Consider the following 23845-nt stretch of genomic DNA (forward strand, 5'->3'; position numbering starts at 1 on the left):
CAGATTAGGTTTCTAAGACTGTGAAATATTATATAACCAATGACACGTTAGTTTCTAAGACTGTGAAATATTATATAACCAATGACAGATTAGTTTCTAAGACTGTGAAATATTATATAACCAATGACAAGTTAGTTTCTAAGACTGTGAAATATTATATAACCAACGACAGATTAGTTTCTAAGACTGTGAAATATTATATAACCAATGACTGGTTAGTTTCTAAGACTGTGAAATATTATATAACCAATGACAGATTAGTTTCTAAGACTGTGAAATATTATATAACCAATGACAGGTTAGTTTTTAAGACTGTGAAATATTATATAACCAATGACAGATTAGGTTCTAAGACTGTGAAATATTATATAACCAATGACAGATTAGTTTCTAAGACTGTGAAATATTATATAACCATTGACTGGTTTGTTTCTAGGACAGCTGAAATATTATATAACCAATGACAGGTTAGTTTCTAAGACTGTGAAATATTATATAACCAATGACAGATTAGTTTCTAAGACTGTGAAATATTATATAACCAATGACAGATTAGTTTCTAAGACTGTGAAATATTATATAACCAATGACAGGTTAGTTTTTAAGACTGTGAAATATTATATAACCAATGACAGGTTAGTTTTTAAGACTGTGAAATATTATATAACCAATGACAGGTTAGTTTCTAAGACAGCTGAAATATTATATAACCAATGACAGATTAGTTTCTAAGACTGTGAAATATTATATAACCAATGACAGATTAGTTTCTAAGACTGTGAAATATTATATAACCAATGACAGGTTAGTTTCTAAGACTGTGAAATATTATATAACCAATGACTGATTAGTTTCTAAGACTGTGAAATATTATATAACCAGTGACAGGTTAGTTTTTAAGACTGTGAAATATTATATAACCAATGACAGATTAGGTTTCTAAGACTGTGAAATATTATATAACCAATGACAGATTAGGTTTCTAAGACTGTGAAATATTATATAACCAATGACAGATTAGTTTCTAAGACTGTGAAATATTATATAACCAATGACTGGTTAGTTTCTAAGACGGTGAAATATTATATAACCAATGACAGGTTAGTTTCTAAGACTGTGAAATATTATATAACCAATGACAGGTTAGTTTCTAAGACAGCTGAAATATTATGTAACCAATGACAGGTTAGTTTCTAAGATAGCTGAAATATTATATAAGCAATGACAGGTTAGTTTCTAAGAAAGCTGAAATATTATATTTCATATGCAGGTCTCATAAAGCTGATTCTATTGAAGAATAATTTCTCAGGCTTTTTTATATCATTTTCAAAAACCACCGAAAAATGTATTTCTGGTTGGTGTTTGTGTCATGTCATGCCTTCTAGGGTGGGTGTGGGTGTGGGGCGTGGTTAAAATGAAACAAAATTAGCAACACAATTAAGAACCAAATGGTATTATTGAATCTCTCTGGGCTAGAAATGCATTTTTTGGTGTAATGAAACAAATAGTATAATAAGTTAGTATTTTACTCAGCGTAAGTCAGCTTTATACTGAAAATATGTCATAACTATCACAGATTACATTTCTCTGAATCTAAATTACCAGTAGTGTTATGGCAACTGTAGGATGAGAATGATTTTTATTTTTGCCTTAAGAATTGCTTGAAAATTGTCTTACCAATTGCATTGCTATGACTTGTTTCAGATACTACCAGAGGTAAATAGTGTACCCAGTTCTGGGTTGAACTTGCATGTTACCTCTATGTGCCTGCAGTTCAGAGTTGACTGCAAGAGGAATCCATGGCAAATTAACCCACCATCCCATTCAAACCCATGTATCCATCATTGAGTGGTATAAAATTAACCAGTATTCTCTCCAACAAGACTTTTGAGAATGGAAAGTTGTCCTATCTTTTCTTATTAATCCATTATTCTCTAAACTTATAAATATAACACTCACCATTCTCAAAATCTGTGTTTGGAGAGAATACTGTGTTTCATAACCTATGTAGCACGTTAATGTTTTTTTCCTGGCTATGGTCTATAACATTCCTCAAATCAATTAGACAGTACTCTATAATTTCTAACTTTTTATGTCGCTTTTTATTTACCAATAAAGTAACTTTCTTTTTTTACTAACATTTGAAAAAAGTTGCTAAATAATTTCTAACTCAACTTAGATGTACCCACATTCAATTTTGTTTCTTCTTTCCATCTTTTCACTTTCCATCTTTTCATGAAGAGAGCCAAGATGAAGGAGAGAAAGCTATTCCTGGTAGGACAGACAGGAATAAGATTTTTGGATTTCATAGATAATATAGATTGTATACTGAAAAAAACAATTTGAGAAAAAGAATGTTTTTGTTTTAAATTATTTTTCATATCAGGATAGACTGATTTGACTTACAATCAGATTGAGCTTAGTATGGGCAATTGACAGCAGATAGTATTAGTAGCAAAATATGCATTTCAAGTCAGTCGTTTTGATATCTGCACAGGGTCAGCACTAAAAGCATTACTGTATGGTGTGTTTGAACAATCTTAGCATGCTGTATTCACTGTTTGATGCTTTGCATGCATTATTGTGATTTATATCAAGCAATTAACCATTCTGTCCTCTACATGCATTCCATTTATTTAGATACCATCACACCCACTTATTGCTTCAAATCCTATCTACTTATCCACACATAAACAATTCATTCATCATTATACTCACTTATCATACCCACTCTGTCTACTCAGTCTTTACCCACCCATCCTACAATATTACCATATACCCTCCTACCCATCCATCTTTCTTACCTAATTCCATCTCTACAATCTTTACAAACCCATAATTTATTCACTCCATTTGTGCACAAATCTATATACCCACGCATGCACTCACCTGTAATCCCACAAGTACACCCACACACACCCACCCACCAACCCACCCAGACCATCCATGAACTAATGATCTGTCTACCAACATGCTTCTCCACAAATTCATTAACCTATCAACCCAGTCTGTTATTGGTTATGTACAACAAAGAAATTCAATACTTCTTGTTTTCTGAATTTCAGAACATTCTCACCTGATGCATCACCAATGAGTATGATTTGCATATTGAAATCTGGGTCATCATCTTTTCCAGTATTCACCCACATCCACATTTTAACAAACCCTGTGTGCCTGTCAACCCACTTAACTACCAATTAAACCCATTCAACTACCCACCACACCCACTCAACTACCCACCACACCCACTCAACTATCCACCACACCCACACAACTACCCAACAAACCCACTCAACTACCCAACACAAAAACTCAACAATCCAACACATCCACTAAACTACCCACCACACCCACTAAAATACCAACTCAACAATCCAACACACTCACTAAACTACCCACCACACCCACTAAAATATCCAACACACCTACTCAACTACCCAACACACCTACTCAACTACTCACCACACCCACTAAAATACCCAACGCACCAACTCAACAATCCAACACACCCAATAAACTACCCACCACACCCACTCAACTACCCAACACCAACTCAACTACCCACCACACCCACTAAACTACCCACCACACCCACTCAACTACCCAACACACCTACTAAACTACCCAACACACCCACTAAAATACCCAACACACCAACTCAACTACCCAACACACCCACTAAACTACCCACCACACCCACTAAAATACCCAACACACCAACTCAACTACCCAACACACCCACTAAACTACCCACCACACCCACTAAACTACCCACCACACCCACTCAACTACCCAACACACCCACTAAAATACCCAACACATCAACTCAACAATCCAACACACCCACTAAACTACCCAACAAACTCACTCAACTACCCAACACACCAACTCAACTACCCAACACACCCACTAAACTACCCACCACATCCACTCAACTACCCAACACACCTACTAAACTACCCACTACACCCACTCAACTACCCAACACACCAACTCAACTACCCACCACACCCACTCAACTACCCACCACACCCACTCAACTACCCAACACACCCACTAAAATACCCAACACACCAACTCAACTACCCACCACACCCACTCAACTACCCAACACACCCACTAAACTACCCACCACACCCACTAAAATACCCACTACACCCACTCAACTACCCAACACACCCACTCAACTACCCAACACACCCACTCAACTACCCAACACACCCACTAAAATACCCAACACACCCACTAAAATACCCAACACATCAACTCAACAATCCTACACACCCACTAAACTACCCATCATACCCACTAAACTACCCACCACACCCACTAAAATACCCAACACACTAACTCAACAATCCAACACACTCACTAAACTACCCACCACAGCCACTAAAATATCCAACACACCAACTCAACTACCCAACACACCCACTAAACTACCCACCACCCCACTAAAATACCTAACACACCAACTCAACAATCCAACACACCCACTAAACTACCTAACAAACCCACTCAACTACCCAACTCAACAACTCAACAATCCAACACATCCACTAAACTACCCACCGCACCCACTAAAATACCCAACAAACCCACTCAACTACTCAACTCAACAACTCAACAATCCAACACACCCACTAAACTACCCACCACACCCACAAAAATACCCAACACATCAACTCAACAATCCTACACACCCACTAAACTACCCAACAAACTCACTAAACTACCCAACACACCAACTCAACAATCCAACACACCCACAAAACTACCCATCATACCTACTAAACTACCCACCACACCCACTAAAATACCCAACACACCAACTCAACTACCCAACACACCCACTAAACTACCCACCACCCCACTAAAATACCTAACACACCAACTCAACAATCCAACAAACTCACTAAACTACCCAACACACCAACTCAACAATCCAACACACCCACAAAACTACCCATCATACCTACTAAACTACCCACCACACCCACTAAAATACCCAACACACCAACTCAACTACCCAACACACCCACTAAACTACCCACCACCCCACTAAAATACCTAACACACCAACTCAACAATCCAACACACCCACTAAACTACCCACCACACCCACAAAAATACCCAACACATCAACTCAACAATCCTACACACCCACTAAACTACCCAACAAACTCACTAAACTACCCAACACACCAACTCAACAATCCAACACACCCACAAAACTACCCATCATACCTACTAAACTACCCACCACACCCACTAAAATACCCAACACACCAACTCAACTACCCAACACACCCACTAAACTACCCACCACCCCACTAAAATACCTAACACACCAACTCAACAATCCAACACACCCACTCAACTACCCAATTCAACAACTCAACAATCCAACACATCCACTAAACTACCCACCACACCCACTAAAATACCCAACACACCAACTCAACTACCCAACACACCCACTAAACTACCCACTACATCCACTAAAATACCCAACCCACCCACCAACTCAACAATCCAACACACCCACTAAACTACCCACCACACCCACTCAACAATCCAACACACCCACTAAACTACCCACCACACCCACAAAAATACCCAACACATCAACTCAACAATCCAACACACCCACTAAACTACCCAACAAACCCACTCAACTATCCAACACACCCACTAAAATACCCAACACACCAACTCAACAATCCAACACACCCACTAAACTACCCACCACACCCACTAAAATACCCAACACACCAACTCAACTACCCAACACACCCACTAAACTGCCCACCACACCCACTAAAATACCCAACCCACCAACTCAACAATCCAACACACCCACTAAACTACCCACCACGCCCACTCAACAATCCAAGACACCCACTAAACTACCCACCACACCCCCTAAAATACCCAACACACCAACTCAACAATCCAACACACCCACTAAACTACCCACCACACCCACTAAAATACCCAACACACCAACTCAACAATCCAACACACCCACTAAACTACCCAGCGCACCCACTAAAATACCCAACACACCAACTTAACTATCCAACACATCCACTAAACTATCCATCACACCCACTAAAATACCAACACACCAACTCAACTACCCAACACAGCCACTAAACTACCCACCACACCCACTAAAATACCCAACACACCAACTCAACTACCCAACACACCCACTAAACTATCCACCACACCCACTAAAATACCCAACACACCAACTCAACAATCCAAAACATCCATTTACCAATCTCCTTTCTGTGCATATCGAATTCACCTTCAATTTATTTTATTTAGAATAGATAATAGATAATAAATATATTAATCAATTATAAATAATGTACTGTTTTATAATTCATGTTCAGAATGTTCCAAATCCGATAATATTTTTAGATTTCATTATTATCTTTTTATATTTATTCAAGTTTCAGCTCCCATAATGGATTGTTAATAATTTATTACTTTATATTTGTATTTTCATTGAGCAGTGGTTACCATGACTATGAATGGTTTAAAATAAATATGTAACCATGGCAACATGTATCATAGCATATTATTTTTTCAGGCTTATTTTGTAGCATGTGCCTATATAACACTTTACAAAATAATTTAACAATACTTTTCTTGTGATAATTATTTCTATTAAATGCTAATTTATTTGACATTTGAATAATGACAAGATCAAGTTAAAATGATTCTGATATTCTACTTTACATAATTAATTAGTTCCTCATATCTCTTATTTCAATACCTATTGCACTACTGTGTGGTTTCATGTAGACTCCACCATGGTTGGGAGTCAATGGTAATATAATATGTATTGCCAACAGGTGGTTTGTAACTCTGTATATGTACATTGCACTGATGGTACCATAGCACTTCATCCACTTCTATAACTAATACCACCATATATTGTCATCAACACTTTTACCTTCCAGTCAATTTGGAACTAAAATTTGAAATTGTTGCTTTAATTTGAAAACAACCAATATTACAATTGGTTGTTAAAAGTATTGTTTGTGTTCTAGCTAACAATATACACTGTTTTTGAGGCTGTTAAAATTATCACCTAGTGAAAGGTCAAAGTTGATAAATTGCATTTAATACTTTGAAGAAAAAAGTGTCATGTGACTTTGAAAATGTGGAATTTTGACCCTTCTAGTTTGTGTATCTTGATGGTCAGCTTATCAGCTCCCCATTTCCATGGTTACCGGTGTTTGTGTGTTAATGCTGTGATTACAAGTACATGTATGATAACTGAGTTTACTATTTATGTTGTTACAGGCTTTTTACCCACATTTGGACCAACTTTTGTGAACTTCTACGGCTCAACCAGAGAGTTTTCAGATTTACCTGATGAGTATGAGGACTTAAACCTTGGAAAGGTAAGAAAGCATTGCAACTGTGTTTCAAAGCAATACAGCTATTATAAAATTTCACTGGGTGGTGTTACTATGGGCTTTTTCACTGGGTGGTGTTACTATGGGCTTTTTCACTGGGTGGTGTTACTATGGGCTTTTTCACTGGGTGGTGTTACTATGGGCTTTTTCATTGGTTGGTGTTACTATGGGCTTTTTCATTGGTTGGTGTTACCATGGGCTTTTTCATTGGTTGGTGTTACCATGGGCTTTTTCATTGGTTGGTGTTACCATGGGCTTTTTTATTGGGTGGTGTTAACATGGGCTTTTTTATCGCCGTTGTCGACTTTGTCGAGCAGAGCTTATCATATGAGTGATTGTCCATCGTCATCCGTGTCAATGTTTTACTTTTTCAACTTCCTCTTGAAAACTACAAGCCTGAATGCTTTGATACCTGGTGTATACCTGGGTCGGCCTCTCTTAGATTTGTTCATTTCATGATGATATCTATTTTTGGTGAAAAGTGATATTTTCGACTTCTTGTTAAAAACGGCAAGTCTGATTGCTTTGATGTTACATATATAGGTACTACATGTGGACCTCTGTCAGATTTGTTCATTTCGTGATGATATCTTCAATTGTCTAATTTTGATGAATATTTTTGGTAAAATGTTATAGTTTTGCGAATTCTTGTTGAGAACAGTAAGTCTGATTGCTTTGATACAGTGTACTATACATATTGTTTATTTTCTAATGATATCTTCAGTTAATATGCAATGATAACAGCGGAGCTATCTTAGCTGACAGGCTGCTTGTCATTGAATGGTGTTAATATGGGCTTTTTCATTGGGTGGTGTTACCATGGGCTTTTTCATTGGGTTGTGTTAATATGGGCTTTTTTAGCTCCGCTGTCGACTTTGTCCAGCGGAGCTTATCATATGAGTGATTGTCTGTCGTCGGCGCCCGTCGTTGTCCGTGTCAATGTTTTGCTTTTTTAACTTCTTTTGAAAACTACAAGCCTGAATGCTTTGATACTTAGTGTATATGTACATTGGGTAGACCTCTCTCAGATTTGTTCATTTCATGATGATATCTTCAATTCTCTAATTTTGGTGATTATTTTGTAATTTTTGGTAAAAAGTGATATTTTTGACTTCTTGTTAAAAACCGCAAGTCCAATTGCTTTTATTAGCTCCGCTGTCGACTTTGTCTAGCGGAGCTTAACATATGAGTGATTGTCTGTCGTCGTCCATCGTCCGTGTCAATGTTTTACTTTTTCGACTTCTTCTTGAAAACTACAAGCCTGAATGCTTTGATACTTGGTGTATATGTACCTTGGGTAGACCTCTCTTAGATTTGTTCATTTCATGATGATATCTTTAATTCTCTAATTTTGGTGAATATTTTTGTCATTTTTGGTAAAAAGTGATATTTTCGACTTCTTGTTGAAAACCGCAAGTCCAATTGCTTTGATATTACATATATAGGTACTACATGGGGACCTCTCTCAGATTTGTTCATTTTGTAATGATATCTTTAATTCTCTAGTTTTGGTGATTATTTTTGTCATTTTTGGTAAAAAGTGATATTTTCAACTTCTTGTTGAAAACCGCAAGTCCAATTGCTTTGATATTACATATATAGGTACTACGTGTGGTTCTAACTCAGATTTGTTCATTTCATGATATCTTCAATTCTCTAATTTTGATGAATATTTTTGTAATTTTTGGTAAAAAGTGATATTTTCCACTTCTTGTTGAAAACCGCAAGTCTGATTGTTTTGATACTATACATATTGTTCATTTTCTAATGATATCTTCTGTTCTTTAATTGAAATGTGCATTGCTAACAATGAGCTATCTCAGCCGAGAGGCTGCTTGTCATTTAGTTGTGTTAATATGGGCTTTTTCATTGGGTGGTGTTACCAGTAGTAATTGTCACTGAATAAAACCATTGATTTTTTGCTATTGAATGTCATTTGTTCTTACATGACCTTGTTTAATTACAATTATGATTCATTTGTAGGGTGAAGGCGTATCATATCGTGGACGTGCATTAGTTGCTTTAGAAACAAAACTTGGTGAATATCCAGAGATGAATTGTGAGGATATTCATAGTCATGAAGTGCTCAGTGTCCATAAATTTCAACGTCGTCGAAAATACGTCTTATACGGTGCTTTTGCTGAAGCCACCATGATCAGCATAACAGATGGACCTGTACAGTTTGAGATGAGCATTGGTAACTATGGCAACCGCTTAGACACAACAGTCACCCCACAAGCATCAACAACACAGCCAACCAATGCTGTATTTGATGGATGTAACTATTATTTTTTACCTTGGGGAGACAATAAACCATGTGTTATTGTAAACTCACATTGGGAAGATATTGGCTTTAGATTGGAACCGATGAATATATTGCTAAGAATTACTGAAAGATTGGTAAGTTTGCTTCGTTAAACATATTGTCAGCCATCTTGTTTATTAAACATTGCTTGTCAGCCATCTTGTTTTTTAAACATTGCTTGTCAGCCATCTTGTTTTTAAACATTGCTTGTCAGCCATCTTGTTTATGTCAAAGGTTAGATTAGAGTGAATTCCAATTTTATTGTTTGTTTGTTTGTTTGTTACATGTGTAGGAAATCAAATCAAAATTATTCAATTTTATTAAGAATATATGTGGAAAGTGAAAATATTCTTATTGATACTATTATTTGAATTTCTTCAGTTTATAATTACTATTGTCTTTTCACAGCAAACTAATTTGAATAAAGTTACAATTGCTGTCCGAGCAGTGTCCCCTACAGCTGAAATAGCAACTCAGTTGATTGCTCTTTTAGACTTTTTGATACAAGACTGCTGGTAAGTATAGTTGTCTAATTTAAAACTGCTAAAATATTCACCAGAATTTGACATTTCTTGTCAGAAAATATAAATTAGAATCAAAACAAACTTTACACTCCTCTCACTTCACAGTACACAGTTACCACAGATTGATCCTACTAAACACAGAGCAAATGAACTTGACATGAGACGACAAGAAATGAGAAATATGGAGTTGGCCAGAATTAAAGCCGAGGCAACCAAATTGAGAGAGAATGCTACTGATGTGAATGAAGTGGTGAATGAAATTGAGGGATATATCCAAGCACTGAGACAGCTTGCTGTAGAGGTATGAAAGTCAATTCATTATCAATTAGCCCATGGAGCGCTATGACAGTCTTCATTAATTTGGAGTTGTATGTTAAACTTATATTTTTTATTTTTCAGCCACAAAACAGTATTCCAGACATTGTAATTTGGATGTTGAGTGCCAGGAAGCGCATTGCGTATTTTCGAATACCAGCGTATGATGTCCTCTATTCACCATATAAAGATGCCAGTGGGAAATTTTGTAACAAATTAAGAACAATATTCTTAAAGGTAAACAATTTTTTATTTATTTATTTATATTATGATTGTTAAGTTGAAAGCCCTTGATTATTGACAACTATTGGCAACGCATAACTTTATTGACCACAACCTTCCATTTTTGGAGGTCTGCTATATATATCAAACTCTCAAACTCAGCTGTCTGCTATCTTTTCTCTCTAGTATCCAGGAACTAAATCTGAGAATGCCATTGGTGCAGAAAGCATTCCATGCATGTTACGTCTAAAGGTGTGGCTTGGTTTACAGGAGCATGAGCAGTCGTACGGTCACGACCATGGCGGTGGCTTGATGGCTGTCTTTGCAGAAACTGTAAGTAAAAACCATGCTAATTTATTGTAAGAGAATATATTTATTATTGAATTTATTCACATCAAGATGAATATAAATGTTATTGTTATTTAATTACATATTATACGCATAACATGTACGTGGCTGTTGACAACCTTATATGAATCTACAACCTTGAAAATAATCTATGCATGTGACCTTAAGCTGGATATCATAATTGTCATCATTAACATTCTAATGATTGTACTAATGTCTTACCTTGGCTGACCATTTTCTCATCTGGATTACAATTGCTCCGATCTCGGCAAGATCTATGTGTTAAATGGCCTGCCCAGATTAACTATGGCATGCCAAAGTCTGCAGGTTAGCTGCAGTCACCCCAGACTCACTATGGCATGCCAAGGTCTGCAGGTTAGCTGCAGTCACCCTAGACTCACTATGGCATGCCAAGGTCTGCAGGTCAGCTGCAGTCACCCCAGACTCACTATGGCATGCCAAGGTCTGCAGGTTAGCTGCAGCCACCCAAGACTCACTATGGCATGCCAAGGTCTGCAGGTTAGCTGCAGTCACCCTAGACTCACTATGGCATGCCAAGGTCTGCAGGTCAGCTGCAGTCACCCCAGACTCACTATGGCATGCCAAGGTCTGCAGGTTAGCTGCAGTCACCCTAGACTCACTATGGCATGCCAAGGTCTGCAGGTCAGCTGCAGTCACCCCAGACTCACTATGGCATGCCAAGGTCTGCAGGTTAGCTGCAGCCACCCCAGACCCACTATGGCATGCTAATATGTGCTGGTTAGCTACAGTCACCCCAGACTTATTATGGCATGCCAAGGTCTGCAGGTTAGCTGCAGTCACCCTAGACTCACTATGACATGCCAATGTCTGCTGGTTAGCTACAGTCACACCAGACCCACTATGGCATGCCAAGGTCTGCAGGTTAGCTGCAGTCACCCTAGACTCACTATGACATGCCAATGTCAGCAGGTTAGCTATAGTCACCCCAGACTCACTATGGCATGCCAAGGTCTGCAGGTTAGCTGCAGTCACCCGAGACTCACTATGGCATATGCCAAGGTCTGCAGGTTAGCTGCAGTCACCCAAGACTCACTATGGCATGCCAAAGTCTGCAGGTTAGCTGCAGTCACCCTAGACTCACTATGGCATGCCAAGGTCTGCAGGTCAGCTGCAGTCACCCCAGACTCACTATGGCATGCCAAGGTCTGCAGGTTAGCTGCAGCCACCCCAGACCCACTATGGCATGCTAATGTGTGCTGGTTAGCTGCAGTCACCCTAGACTCACTATGGCATGTCAAGGTTTACAGGTTAGCTACAGTCACCCCAGACTCACTTTGGTATGCCAAGGTCTGCAGGTTAGCTGCAGTCACCCAAGACTCACTATGGCATGCCAAGGTCTGCAGGTTAGCTACAGTCACCCCAGACACACTATGGCATGCCAAGGTCTGCAGGTTAGCTACAGTCACCCCAGACTCACTATGGCATGTCAAGGTTTACAGGTTAGCTACAGTCACCCCAGACTCACTTTGGTATGCCAAGGTCTGCAGGTTAGCTGCAGTCACCCAAGACTCACTATGGCATGCCAAGGTCTGCAGGTTAGCTGCTGTCACCCAAGACTCACTATGGTATGCCAAGGTCTACAAGTTAGCTACAGTCACCCCAGACTCACTTTGGTATGCCAAGGTCTGCAGGTTAGCTGCAGTCACCCAAGACTCACTATGGCATTCCAAGGTCTGCAGGTTAGGTGCAGTCACCCTAGACTCACTATGACATGCCAATGTCTGCTGGTTAGCTACAGTCACACCAGACCCAGTATGGCATGCCAAGGTCTGCAGGTTAGCTGCAGTCACCCTAGACTCACTATGACATGCCAATGTCAGCAGGTTAGCTGCAGTCACACCAGACTCACTATGGCATGTCAAGGTTTACAGGTTAGCTGCTGTCACACCAGACCCACTATGGCATGCCAAGGTCTGCAGGTTAGTTACAGTCACCCCAGACTCACTGTGGCATGCCAAGGTCTGCAGGTTACTTACAGTCACTCCAGACTCACTTTGGTATGCCAAGGTTTACAGGTTAGCTACAGTCACCCTAGACTTACTATGGCATGCCAAGGTCTGCAGGTTAGCTGCAGTCACACCAGACTCACTATGGCATGTCAAGGTTTACAAGTTAGCAGCTGTCACACCAGAAACAATATGGCATATGCTAAAGTCTGCAGGTTAGCTGCAGTCACACCAGAAACACTATGGCATGCCAAGGTATGTAGGCAGCAGTCACCCCAGACTCACTATGGCATGCCAAGGTATGTAGGCAGCAGTCACCCCAGACTCACTATGGCATGCCAAGGTCTGCAGGTTAGCTGCAGTCACCCAAGACACACTATGGCATGCCAAGGTTTGCAGGTTAGCTACAGTCACACCAGACCCACTATGGCATGCCAAGATCTGCAGGTTAGTTACAGTCACCCCAGACTCACTATGGCATGCCAAGGTCTACAAGTTAGCTACAGTCACCCCAGACACACTTTGGTATGCCAAGGTCTGCAGGTTAGCTGCAGTTACCCCAGACTCACTATGGCATGCCAAGGTCGGCAGGTTAGCTGCAGCCACCCCAGACTCACTATGGCATACTAATGTGTGCTGGTCAGCTACAGTCACCCTAGACTTACTATGGCATGCCAAGGTCTGCGGGTTAGCTGCAGTCACACCATACACACAATGGCATGCCAAGGTCTGCAGGTTAGTTACAGTCACCCCAGACTCACTATGGCATGCCAAGTTTACAAGTTAGCTACAGTCACCCCAGACTCACTTTGGTATGCCAAGTTCTGCAGGTTAGCTGCAGTCACCAAGACTCACTATGGCATGCCAAGGTCTGTAGGTTAGCTGCAGTCACCCTTGACTCACTATGACATGCCAATGTCTGCTGGTTAGCTACAGTCACACCAGACTCACTATGGCATGCTAATGTGTGCTGGTTAGCTACAGTCACCCCAGACTTATTATGGCATGCCAAGGTCTGCAGGTTAGCTGCAGTCACCCTAGACTCACTATGACATGCCAATGTCTGCTGGTTAGCTACAGTCACACCAGACCCACTATGGCATGCCAAGGTCTGCAGGTTAGCTGCAGTCACCCTAGACTCACTATGACATGCCAATGTCAGCAGGTTAGCTATAGTCACCCCAGACTCACTATGGCATGCCAAGGTCTGCAGGTTAGCTGCAGTCACCCTAGACTCACTATGGCATGCCAAGGTCTGCAGGTCAGCTGCAGTCACCCCAGACTCACTATGGCATGCCAAGGTCTGCAGGTTAGCTGCAGCCACCCAAGACTCACTATGGCATGCCAAGGTCTGCAGGTTAGCTGCAGTCACCCTAGACTCACTATGGCATGCCAAGGTCTGCAGGTCAGCTGCAGTCACCCCAGACTCACTATGGCATGCCAAGGTCTGCAGGTTAGCTGCAGTCACCCTAGACTCACTATGGCATGCCAAGGTCTGCAGGTTAGCTGCAGCCACCCCAGACCCACTATGGCATGCTAATATGTGCTGGTTAGCTACAGTCACCCCAGACTTATTATGGCATGCCAAGGTCTGCAGGTTAGCTGCAGTCACCCTAGACTCACTATGACATGCCAATGTCTGCTGGTTAGCTACAGTCACACCAGACCCACTATGGCATGCCAAGGTCTGCAGGTTAGCTGCAGTCACCCTAGACTCACTATGACATGCCAATGTCAGCAGGTTAGCTATAGTCACCCCAGACTCACTATGGCATGCCAAGGTCTGCAGGTTAGCTGCAGTCACCCGAGACTCACTATGGCATATGCCAAGGTCTGCAGGTTAGCTGCAGTCACCCAAGACTCACTATGGCATGCCAAAGTCTGCAGGTTAGCTGCAGTCACCCTAGACTCACTATGGCATGCCAAGGTCTGCAGGTCAGCTGCAGTCACCCCAGACTCACTATGGCATGCCAAGGTCTGCAGGTTAGCTGCAGCCACCCCAGACCCACTATGGCATGCTAATGTGTGCTGGTTAGCTGCAGTCACCCTAGACTCACTATGGCATGTCAAGGTTTACAGGTTAGCTACAGTCACCCCAGACTCACTTTGGTATGCCAAGGTCTGCAGGTTAGCTGCAGTCACCCAAGACTCACTATGGCATGCCAAGGTCTGCAGGTTAGCTACAGTCACCCCAGACACACTATGGCATGCCAAGGTCTGCAGGTTAGCTACAGTCACCCCAGACTCACTATGGCATGTCAAGGTTTACAGGTTAGCTACAGTCACCCCAGACTCACTTTGGTATGCCAAGGTCTGCAGGTTAGCTGCAGTCACCCAAGACTCACTATGGCATGCCAAGGTCTGCAGGTTAGCTGCTGTCACCCAAGACTCACTATGGTATGCCAAGGTCTACAAGTTAGCTACAGTCACCCCAGACTCACTTTGGTATGCCAAGGTCTGCAGGTTAGCTGCAGTCACCCAAGACTCACTATGGCATTCCAAGGTCTGCAGGTTAGGTGCAGTCACCCTAGACTCACTATGACATGCCAATGTCTGCTGGTTAGCTACAGTCACACCAGACCCAGTATGGCATGCCAAGGTCTGCAGGTTAGCTGCAGTCACCCTAGACTCACTATGACATGCCAATGTCAGCAGGTTAGCTGCAGTCACACCAGACTCACTATGGCATGTCAAGGTTTACAGGTTAGCTGCTGTCACACCAGACCCACTATGGCATGCCAAGGTCTGCAGGTTAGTTACAGTCACCCCAGACTCACTGTGGCATGCCAAGGTCTGCAGGTTACTTACAGTCACTCCAGACTCACTTTGGTATGCCAAGGTTTACAGGTTAGCTACAGTCACCCTAGACTTACTATGGCATGCCAAGGTCTGCAGGTTAGCTGCAGTCACACCAGACTCACTATGGCATGTCAAGGTTTACAAGTTAGCTGCTGTCACACCAGAAACAATATGGCATATGCTAAAGTCTGCAGGTTAGCTGCAGTCACCCAAGACACACTATGGCATGCCAAGGTTTGCAGGTTAGCTACAGTCACACCAGACCCACTATGGCATGCCAAGATCTGCAGGTTAGTTACAGTCACCCCAGACTCACTATGGCATGCCAAGGTCTACAAGTTAGCTACAGTCACCCCAGACACACTTTGGTATGCCAAGGTCTGCAGGTTAGCTGCAGTTACCCCAGACTCACTATGGCATGCCAAGGTCGGCAGGTTAGCTGCAGCCACCCCAGACTCACTATGGCATACTAATGTGTGCTGGTCAGCTACAGTCACCCTAGACTTACTATGGCATGCCAAGGTCTGCGGGTTAGCTGCAGTCACACCATACACACAATGGCATGCCAAGGTCTGCAGGTTAGTTACAGTCACCCCAGACTCACTATGGCATGCCAAGTTTACAAGTTAGCTACAGTCACCCCAGACTCACTTTGGTATGCCAAGTTCTGCAGGTTAGCTGCAGTCACCAAGACTCACTATGGCATGCCAAGGTCTGTAGGTTAGCTGCAGTCACCCTTGACTCACTATGACATGCCAATGTCTGCTGGTTAGCTACAGTCACACCAGACTCACTATGGCATGCTAATGTGTGCTGGTTAGCTACAGTCACCCCAGACTTATTATGGCATGCCAAGGTCTGCAGGTTAGCTGCAGTCACCCTAGACTCACTATGACATGCCAATGTCTGCTGGTTAGCTACAGTCACACCAGACCCACTATGGCATGCCAAGGTCTGCAGGTTAGCTACAGTCACCCCAGACACACTATGGCATGCCAAGGTCTGCAGGTTAGCTACAGTCACCCCAGACTCACTATGGCATGTCAAGGTTTACAGGTTAGCTACAGTCACCCCAGACTCACTTTGGTATGCCAAGGTCTGCAGGTTAGCTGCAGTCACCCAAGACTCACTATGGCATGCCAAGGTCTGCAGGTTAGCTGCTGTCACCCAAGACTCACTATGGTATGCCAAGGTCTACAAGTTAGCTACAGTCACCCCAGACTCACTTTGGTATGCCAAGGTCTGCAGGTTAGCTGCAGTCACCCAAGACTCACTATGGCATTCCAAGGTCTGCAGGTTAGGTGCAGTCACCCTAGACTCACTATGACATGCCAATGTCTGCTGGTTAGCTACAGTCACACCAGACCCAGTATGGCATGCCAAGGTCTGCAGGTTAGCTGCAGTCACCCTAGACTCACTATGACATGCCAATGTCAGCAGGTTAGCTGCAGTCACACCAGACTCACTATGGCATGTCAAGGTTTACAGGTTAGCTGCTGTCACACCAGACCCACTATGGCATGCCAAGGTCTGCAGGTTAGTTACAGTCACCCCAGACTCACTGGCATGCCAAGGTCTGCAGGTTACTTACAGTCACTCCAGACTCACTTTGGTATGCCAAGGTTTACAGGTTAGCTACAGTCACCCTAGACTTACTATGGCATGCCAAGGTCTGCAGGTTAGCTGCAGTCACACCAGACTCACTATGGCATGTCAAGGTTTACAAGTTAGCTGCTGTCACACCAGAAACAATATGGCATATGCTAAAGTCTGCAGGTTAGCTGCAGTCACACCAGAAACACTATGGCATGCCAAGGTATGTAGGCAGCAGTCACCCCAGACTCACTATGGCATGCCAAGGTATGTAGGCAGCAGTCACCCCAGACTCACTATGGCATGCCAAGGTCTGCAGGTTAGCTGCAGTCACCCAAGACACACTATGGCATGCCAAGGTTTGCAGGTTAGCTACAGTCACACCAGACCCACTATGGCATGCCAAGATCTGCAGGTTAGTTAGTCACCCCAGACTCACTATGGCATGCCAAGGTCTACAAGTTAGCTACAGTCACCCCAGACACACTTTGGTATGCCAAGGTCTGCAGGTTAGCTGCAGTTACCCCAGACTCACTATGGCATGCCAAGGTCGGCAGGTTAGCTGCAGCCACCCCAGACTCACTATGGCATACTAATGTGTGCTGGTTAGCTACAGTCACCCTAGACTTACTATGGCATGCCAAGGTCTGCGGGTTAGCTGCAGTCACACCATACACACAATGGCATGCCAAGGTCTGCAGGTTAGTTACAGTCACCCCAGACTCACTATGGTATGCCAAGTTTACAAGTTAGCTACAGTCACCCCAGACTCACTTTGGTATGCCAAGTTCTGCAGGTTAGCTGCAGTCACCAAGACTCACTATGGCATGCCAAGGTCTGTAGGTTAGCTGCAGTCACCCTTGACTCACTATGACATGCCAATGTCTGCTGGTTAGCTACAGTCACACCAGACTCACTATGGCATGCTAATGTGTGCTGGTTAGCTACAGTCACCCCAGACTTATTATGGCATGCCAAGGTCTGCAGGTTAGCTGCAGTCACCCTAGACTCACTATGACATGCCAATGTCTGCTGGTTAGCTACAGTCACACCAGACCCACTATGGCATGCCAAGGTCTGCAGGTTAGCTGCAGTCACCCTAGACTCACTATGACATGCCAATGTCAGCAGGTTAGCTATAGTCACCCCAGACTCACTATGGCATGCCAAGGTCTGCAGGTTAGCTGCAGTCACCCGAGACTCACTATGGCATGCCAAGGTCTGCAGGTTAGCTGCAGTCACCCTAGACTCACTATGGCATGCCAAGGTCTGCAGGTCAGCTGCAGTCACCCCAGACTCACTATGGCATGCCAAGGTCTGCAGGTTAGCTGCAGCCACCCCAGACCCACTATGGCATGCTAATGTGTGCTGGTTAGCTGCAGTCGCCCTAGACTTACTATGGCATGCCAAGGTCTGCAGGTTAGCTACAGTCACCCCAGACACACTATGGCATGCCAAGGTCTGCAGGTTAGCTACAGTCACCCCAGACTCACTATGGCATGTCAAGGTTTACAGGTTAGCTACAGTCACCCCAGACTCACTTTGGTATGCCAAGGTCTGCAGGTTAGCTGCAGTCACCCGAGACTCACTATGGCATATGCCAAGGTCTGCAGGTTAGCTGCAGTCACCCAAGACTCACTATGGCATGCCAAAGTCTGCAGGTTAGCTGCAGTCACCCTAGACTCACTATGGCATGCCAAGGTCTGCAGGTCAGCTGCAGTCACCCCAGACTCACTATGGCATGCCAAGGTCTGCAGGTTAGCTGCAGCCACCCCAGACCCACTATGGCATGCTAATGTGTGCTGGTTAGCTGCAGTCACCCTAGACTTACTATGGCATGCCAAGGTCTGCAGGTTAGCTACAGTCACCCCAGACACACTATGGCATGCCAAGGTCTGCAGGTTAGCTACAGTCACCCCAGACTCACTATGGCATGTCAAGGTTTACAGGTTAGCTACAGTCACCCCAGACTCACTTTGGTATGCCAAGGTCTGCAGGTTAGCTGCAGTCACCCAAGACTCACTATGGCATGCCAAGGTCTGCAGGTTAGCTGCTGTCACCCAAGACTCACTATGGTATGCCAAGGTCTACAAGTTAGCTACAGTCACCCCAGACTCACTTTGGTATGCCAAGGTCTGCAGGTTAGCTGCAGTCACCCAAGACTCACTATGGCATTCCAAGGTCTGCAGGTTAGGTGCAGTCACCCTAGACTCACTATGACATGCCAATGTCTGCTGGTTAGCTACAGTCACACCAGACCCAGTATGGCATGCCAAGGTCTGCAGGTTAGCTGCAGTCACCCTAGACTCACTATGACATGCCAATGTCAGCAGGTTAGCTGCAGTCACACCAGACTCACTATGGCATGTCAAGGTTTACAGGTTAGCTGCTGTCACACCAGACCCACTATGGCATGCCAAGGTCTGCAGGTTAGTTACAGTCACCCCAGACTCACTGTGGCATGCCAAGGTCTGCAGGTTACTTACAGTCACTCCAGACTCACTTTGGTATGCCAAGGTTTACAGGTTAGCTACAGTCACCCTAGACTTACTATGGCATGCCAAGGTCTGCAGGTTAGCTGCAGTCACACCAGACTCACTATGGCATGTCAAGGTTTACAAGTTAGCTGCTGTCACACCAGAAACAATATGGCATATGCTAAAGTCTGCAGGTTAGCTGCAGTCACACCAGAAACACTATGGCATGCCAAGGTATGTAGGCAGCAGTCACCCCAGACTCACTATGGCATGCCAAGGTATGTAGGCAGCAGTCACCCCAGACTCACTATGGCATGCCAAGGTCTGCAGGTTAGCTGCAGTCACCCAAGACACACTATGGCATGCCAAGGTTTGCAGGTTAGCTACAGTCACACCAGACCCACTATGGCATGCCAAGATCTGCAGGTTAGTTACAGTCACCCCAGACTCACTATGGCATGCCAAGGTCTACAAGTTAGCTACAGTCACCCCAGACACACTTTGGTATGCCAAGGTCTGCAGGTTAGCTGCAGTTACCCCAGACTCACTATGGCATGCCAAGGTCGGCAGGTTAGCTGCAGCCACCCCAGACTCACTATGGCATACTAATGTGTGCTGGTTAGCTACAGTCACCCTAGACTTACTATGGCATGCCAAGGTCTGCGGGTTAGCTGCAGTCACACCATACACACAATGGCATGCCAAGGTCTGCAGGTTAGTTACAGTCACCCCAGACTCACTATGGTATGCCAAGTTTACAAGTTAGCTACAGTCACCCCAGACTCACTTTGGTATGCCAAGTTCTGCAGGTTAGCTGCAGTCACCAAGACTCACTATGGCATGCCAAGGTCTGTAGGTTAGCTGCAGTCACCCTTGACTCACTATGACATGCCAATGTCTGCTGGTTAGCTACAGTCACACCAGACTCACTATGGCATGCTAATGTGTGCTGGTTCGCTACAGTCACCCCAGACTTATTATGGCATGCCAAGGTCTGCAGGTTAGCTGCAGTCACCCTAGACTCACTATGACATGCCAATGTCTGCTGGTTAGCTACAGTCACACCAGACCCACTATGGCATGCCAAGGTCTGCAGGTTAGCTGCAGTCACCCTAGACTCACTATGACATGCCAATGTCAGCAGGTTAGCTATAGTCACCCCAGACTCACTATGGCATGCCAAGGTCTGCAGGTTAGCTGCAGTCACCCGAGACTCACTATGGCATGCCAAGGTCTGCAGGTTAGCTGCAGTCACCCTAGACTCACTATGGCATGCCAAGGTCTGCAGGTCAGCTGCAGTCACCCCAGACTCACTATGGCATGCCAAGGTCTGCAGGTTAGCTGCAGCCACCCCAGACCCACTATGGCATGCTAATGTGTGCTGGTTAGCTGCAGTCGCCCTAGACTTACTATGGCATGCCAAGGTCTGCAGGTTAGCTGCAGTCACCCTAGACTCACTATGACATGCCAATGTCAGCAGGTTAGCTGCAGTCACACCAGACTCACTATGGCATGTCAAGGTTTACAGGTTAGCTGCTGTCACACCAGACCCACTATGGCATGCCAAGGTCTGCAGGTTAGTTACAGTCACCCCAGACTCACTGTGGCATGCCAAGGTCTGCAGGTTACTTACAGTCACTCCAGACTCACTTTGGTATGCCAAGGTTTACAGGTTAGCTACAGTCACCCTAGACTTACTATGGCATGCCAAGGTCTGCAGGTTAGCTGCAGTCACACCAGACTCACTATGGCATGTCAAGGTTTACAAGTTAGCTGCTGTCACACCAGAAACAATATGGCATATGCTAAAGTCTGCAGGTTAGCTGCAGTCACACCAGAAACACTATGGCATGCCAAGGTATGTAGGCAGCAGTCACCCCAGACTCACTATGGCATGCCAAGGTATGTAAGCAGCAGTCACCCCAGACTCACTATGGCATGCCAAGGTCTGCAGGTTAGCTGCAGTCACCCAAGACACACTATGGCATGCCAAGGTTTGCAGGTTAGCTGCAGTCACCCTAGACTCACTATGACATGCCAATGTCAGCAGGTTAGCTGCAGTCACACCAGACTCACTATGGCATGTCAAGGTTTACAGGTTAGCTGCTGTCACACCAGACCCACTATGGCATGCCAAGGTCTGCAGGTTAGTTACAGTCACCCCAGACTCACTGTGGCATGCCAAGGTCTGCAGGTTACTTACAGTCACTCCAGACTCACTTTGGTATGCCAAGGTTTACAGGTTAGCTACAGTAACCCTAGACTTACTATGGCATGCCAAGGTCTGCAGGTTAGCTGCAGTCACACCAGACTCACTATGGCATGTCAAGGTTTACAAGTTAGCTGCTGTCACACCAGAAACAATATGGCATATGCTAAAGTCTGCAGGTTAGCTGCAGTCACACCAGAAACACTATGGCATGCCAAGGTATGTAGACAGCAGTCACCCCAGACTCACTATGGCATGCCAAGGTATGTAGGCAGCAGTCACCCCAGACTCACTATGGCATGCCAAGGTCTGCAGGTTAGCTGCAGTCACCCAAGACACACTATGGCATGCCAAGGTTTGCAGGTTAGCTACAGTCACACCAGACCCACTATGGCATGCCAAGATCTGCAGGTTAGTTACAGTCACCCCAGACTCACTATGGCATGCCAAGGTCTACAAGTTAGCTACAGTCACCCCAGACACACTTTGGTATGCCAAGGTCTGCAGGTTAGCTGCAGTTACCCCAGACTCACTATGGCATGCCAAGGTCGGCAGGTTAGCTGCAGCCACCCCAGACTCACTATGGCATACTAATGTGTGCTGGTTAGCTACAGTCACCCTAGACTTACTATGGCATGCCAAGGTCTGCGGGTTAGCTGCAGTCACACCATACACACAATGGCATGCCAAGGTCTGCAGGTTAGTTACAGTCACCCCAGACTCACTATGGTATGCCAAGTTTACAAGTTAGCTACAGTCACCCCAGACTCACTTTGGTATGCCAAGTTCTGCAGGTTAGCTGCAGTCACCAAGACTCACTATGGCATGCCAAGGTCTGTAGGTTAGCTGCAGTCACCCTTGACTCACTATGACATGCCAATGTCTGCTGGTTAGCTACAGTCACACCAGACTCACTATGGCATGCTAATGTGTGCTGGTTAGCTACAGTCACCCCAGACTTATTATGGCATGCCAAGGTCTGCAGGTTAGCTGCAGTCACCCTAGACTCACTATGACATGCCAATGTCTGCTGGTTAGCTACAGTCACACCAGACCCACTATGGCATGCCAAGGTCTGCAGGTTAGCTGCAGTCACCCTAGACTCACTATGACATGCCAATGTCAGCAGGTTAGCTATAGTCACCCCAGACTCACTATGGCATGCCAAGGTCTGCAGGTTAGCTGCAGTCACCCGAGACTCACTATGGCATGCCAAGGTCTGCAGGTTAGCTGCAGTCACCCTAGACTCACTATGGCATGCCAAGGTCTGCAGGTCAGCTGCAGTCACCCCAGACTCACTATGGCATGCCAAGGTCTGCAGGTTAGCTGCAGCCACCCCAGACCCACTATGGCATGCTAATGTGTGCTGGTTAGCTGCAGTCGCCCTAGACTTACTATGGCATGCCAAGGTCTGCAGGTTAGCTGCAGTCACCCTAGACTCACTATGACATGCCAATGTCAGCAGGTTAGCTGCAGTCACACCAGACTCACTATGGCATGTCAAGGTTTACAGGTTAGCTGCTGTCACACCAGACCCACTATGGCATGCCAAGGTCTGCAGGTTAGTTACAGTCACCCCAGACTCACTGTGGCATGCCAAGGTCTGCAGGTTACTTACAGTCACTC

The 23845-nt window shown here is 44.4% G+C and overlaps 1 protein-coding gene across 1 annotated transcript in view; it reads left to right on the top strand.

The window, feature by feature from the left end:
- Positions 1-23845, top strand: part of LOC144355725 (dysferlin-like) — a 190764-nt gene that overhangs the window by 69915 nt on the left and 97004 nt on the right. The window contains exons 16-21 of the mRNA XM_085504822.1: positions 7324-7424; positions 9423-9839; positions 10153-10259; positions 10374-10569; positions 10668-10820; positions 10992-11138. Coding sequence (XP_085360948.1) covers positions 7324-7424; positions 9423-9839; positions 10153-10259; positions 10374-10569; positions 10668-10820; positions 10992-11138 — 1121 coding nt within the window. The remainder of the gene's footprint in view (positions 1-7323; positions 7425-9422; positions 9840-10152; positions 10260-10373; positions 10570-10667; positions 10821-10991; positions 11139-23845) is intronic.

This window comes from Saccoglossus kowalevskii, chromosome 10, assembly GCF_978046115.1.
Source record: "Saccoglossus kowalevskii chromosome 10, keSacKowa6.1, whole genome shotgun sequence".
Taxonomy (NCBI): domain Eukaryota; kingdom Metazoa; phylum Hemichordata; class Enteropneusta; family Harrimaniidae; genus Saccoglossus; species Saccoglossus kowalevskii.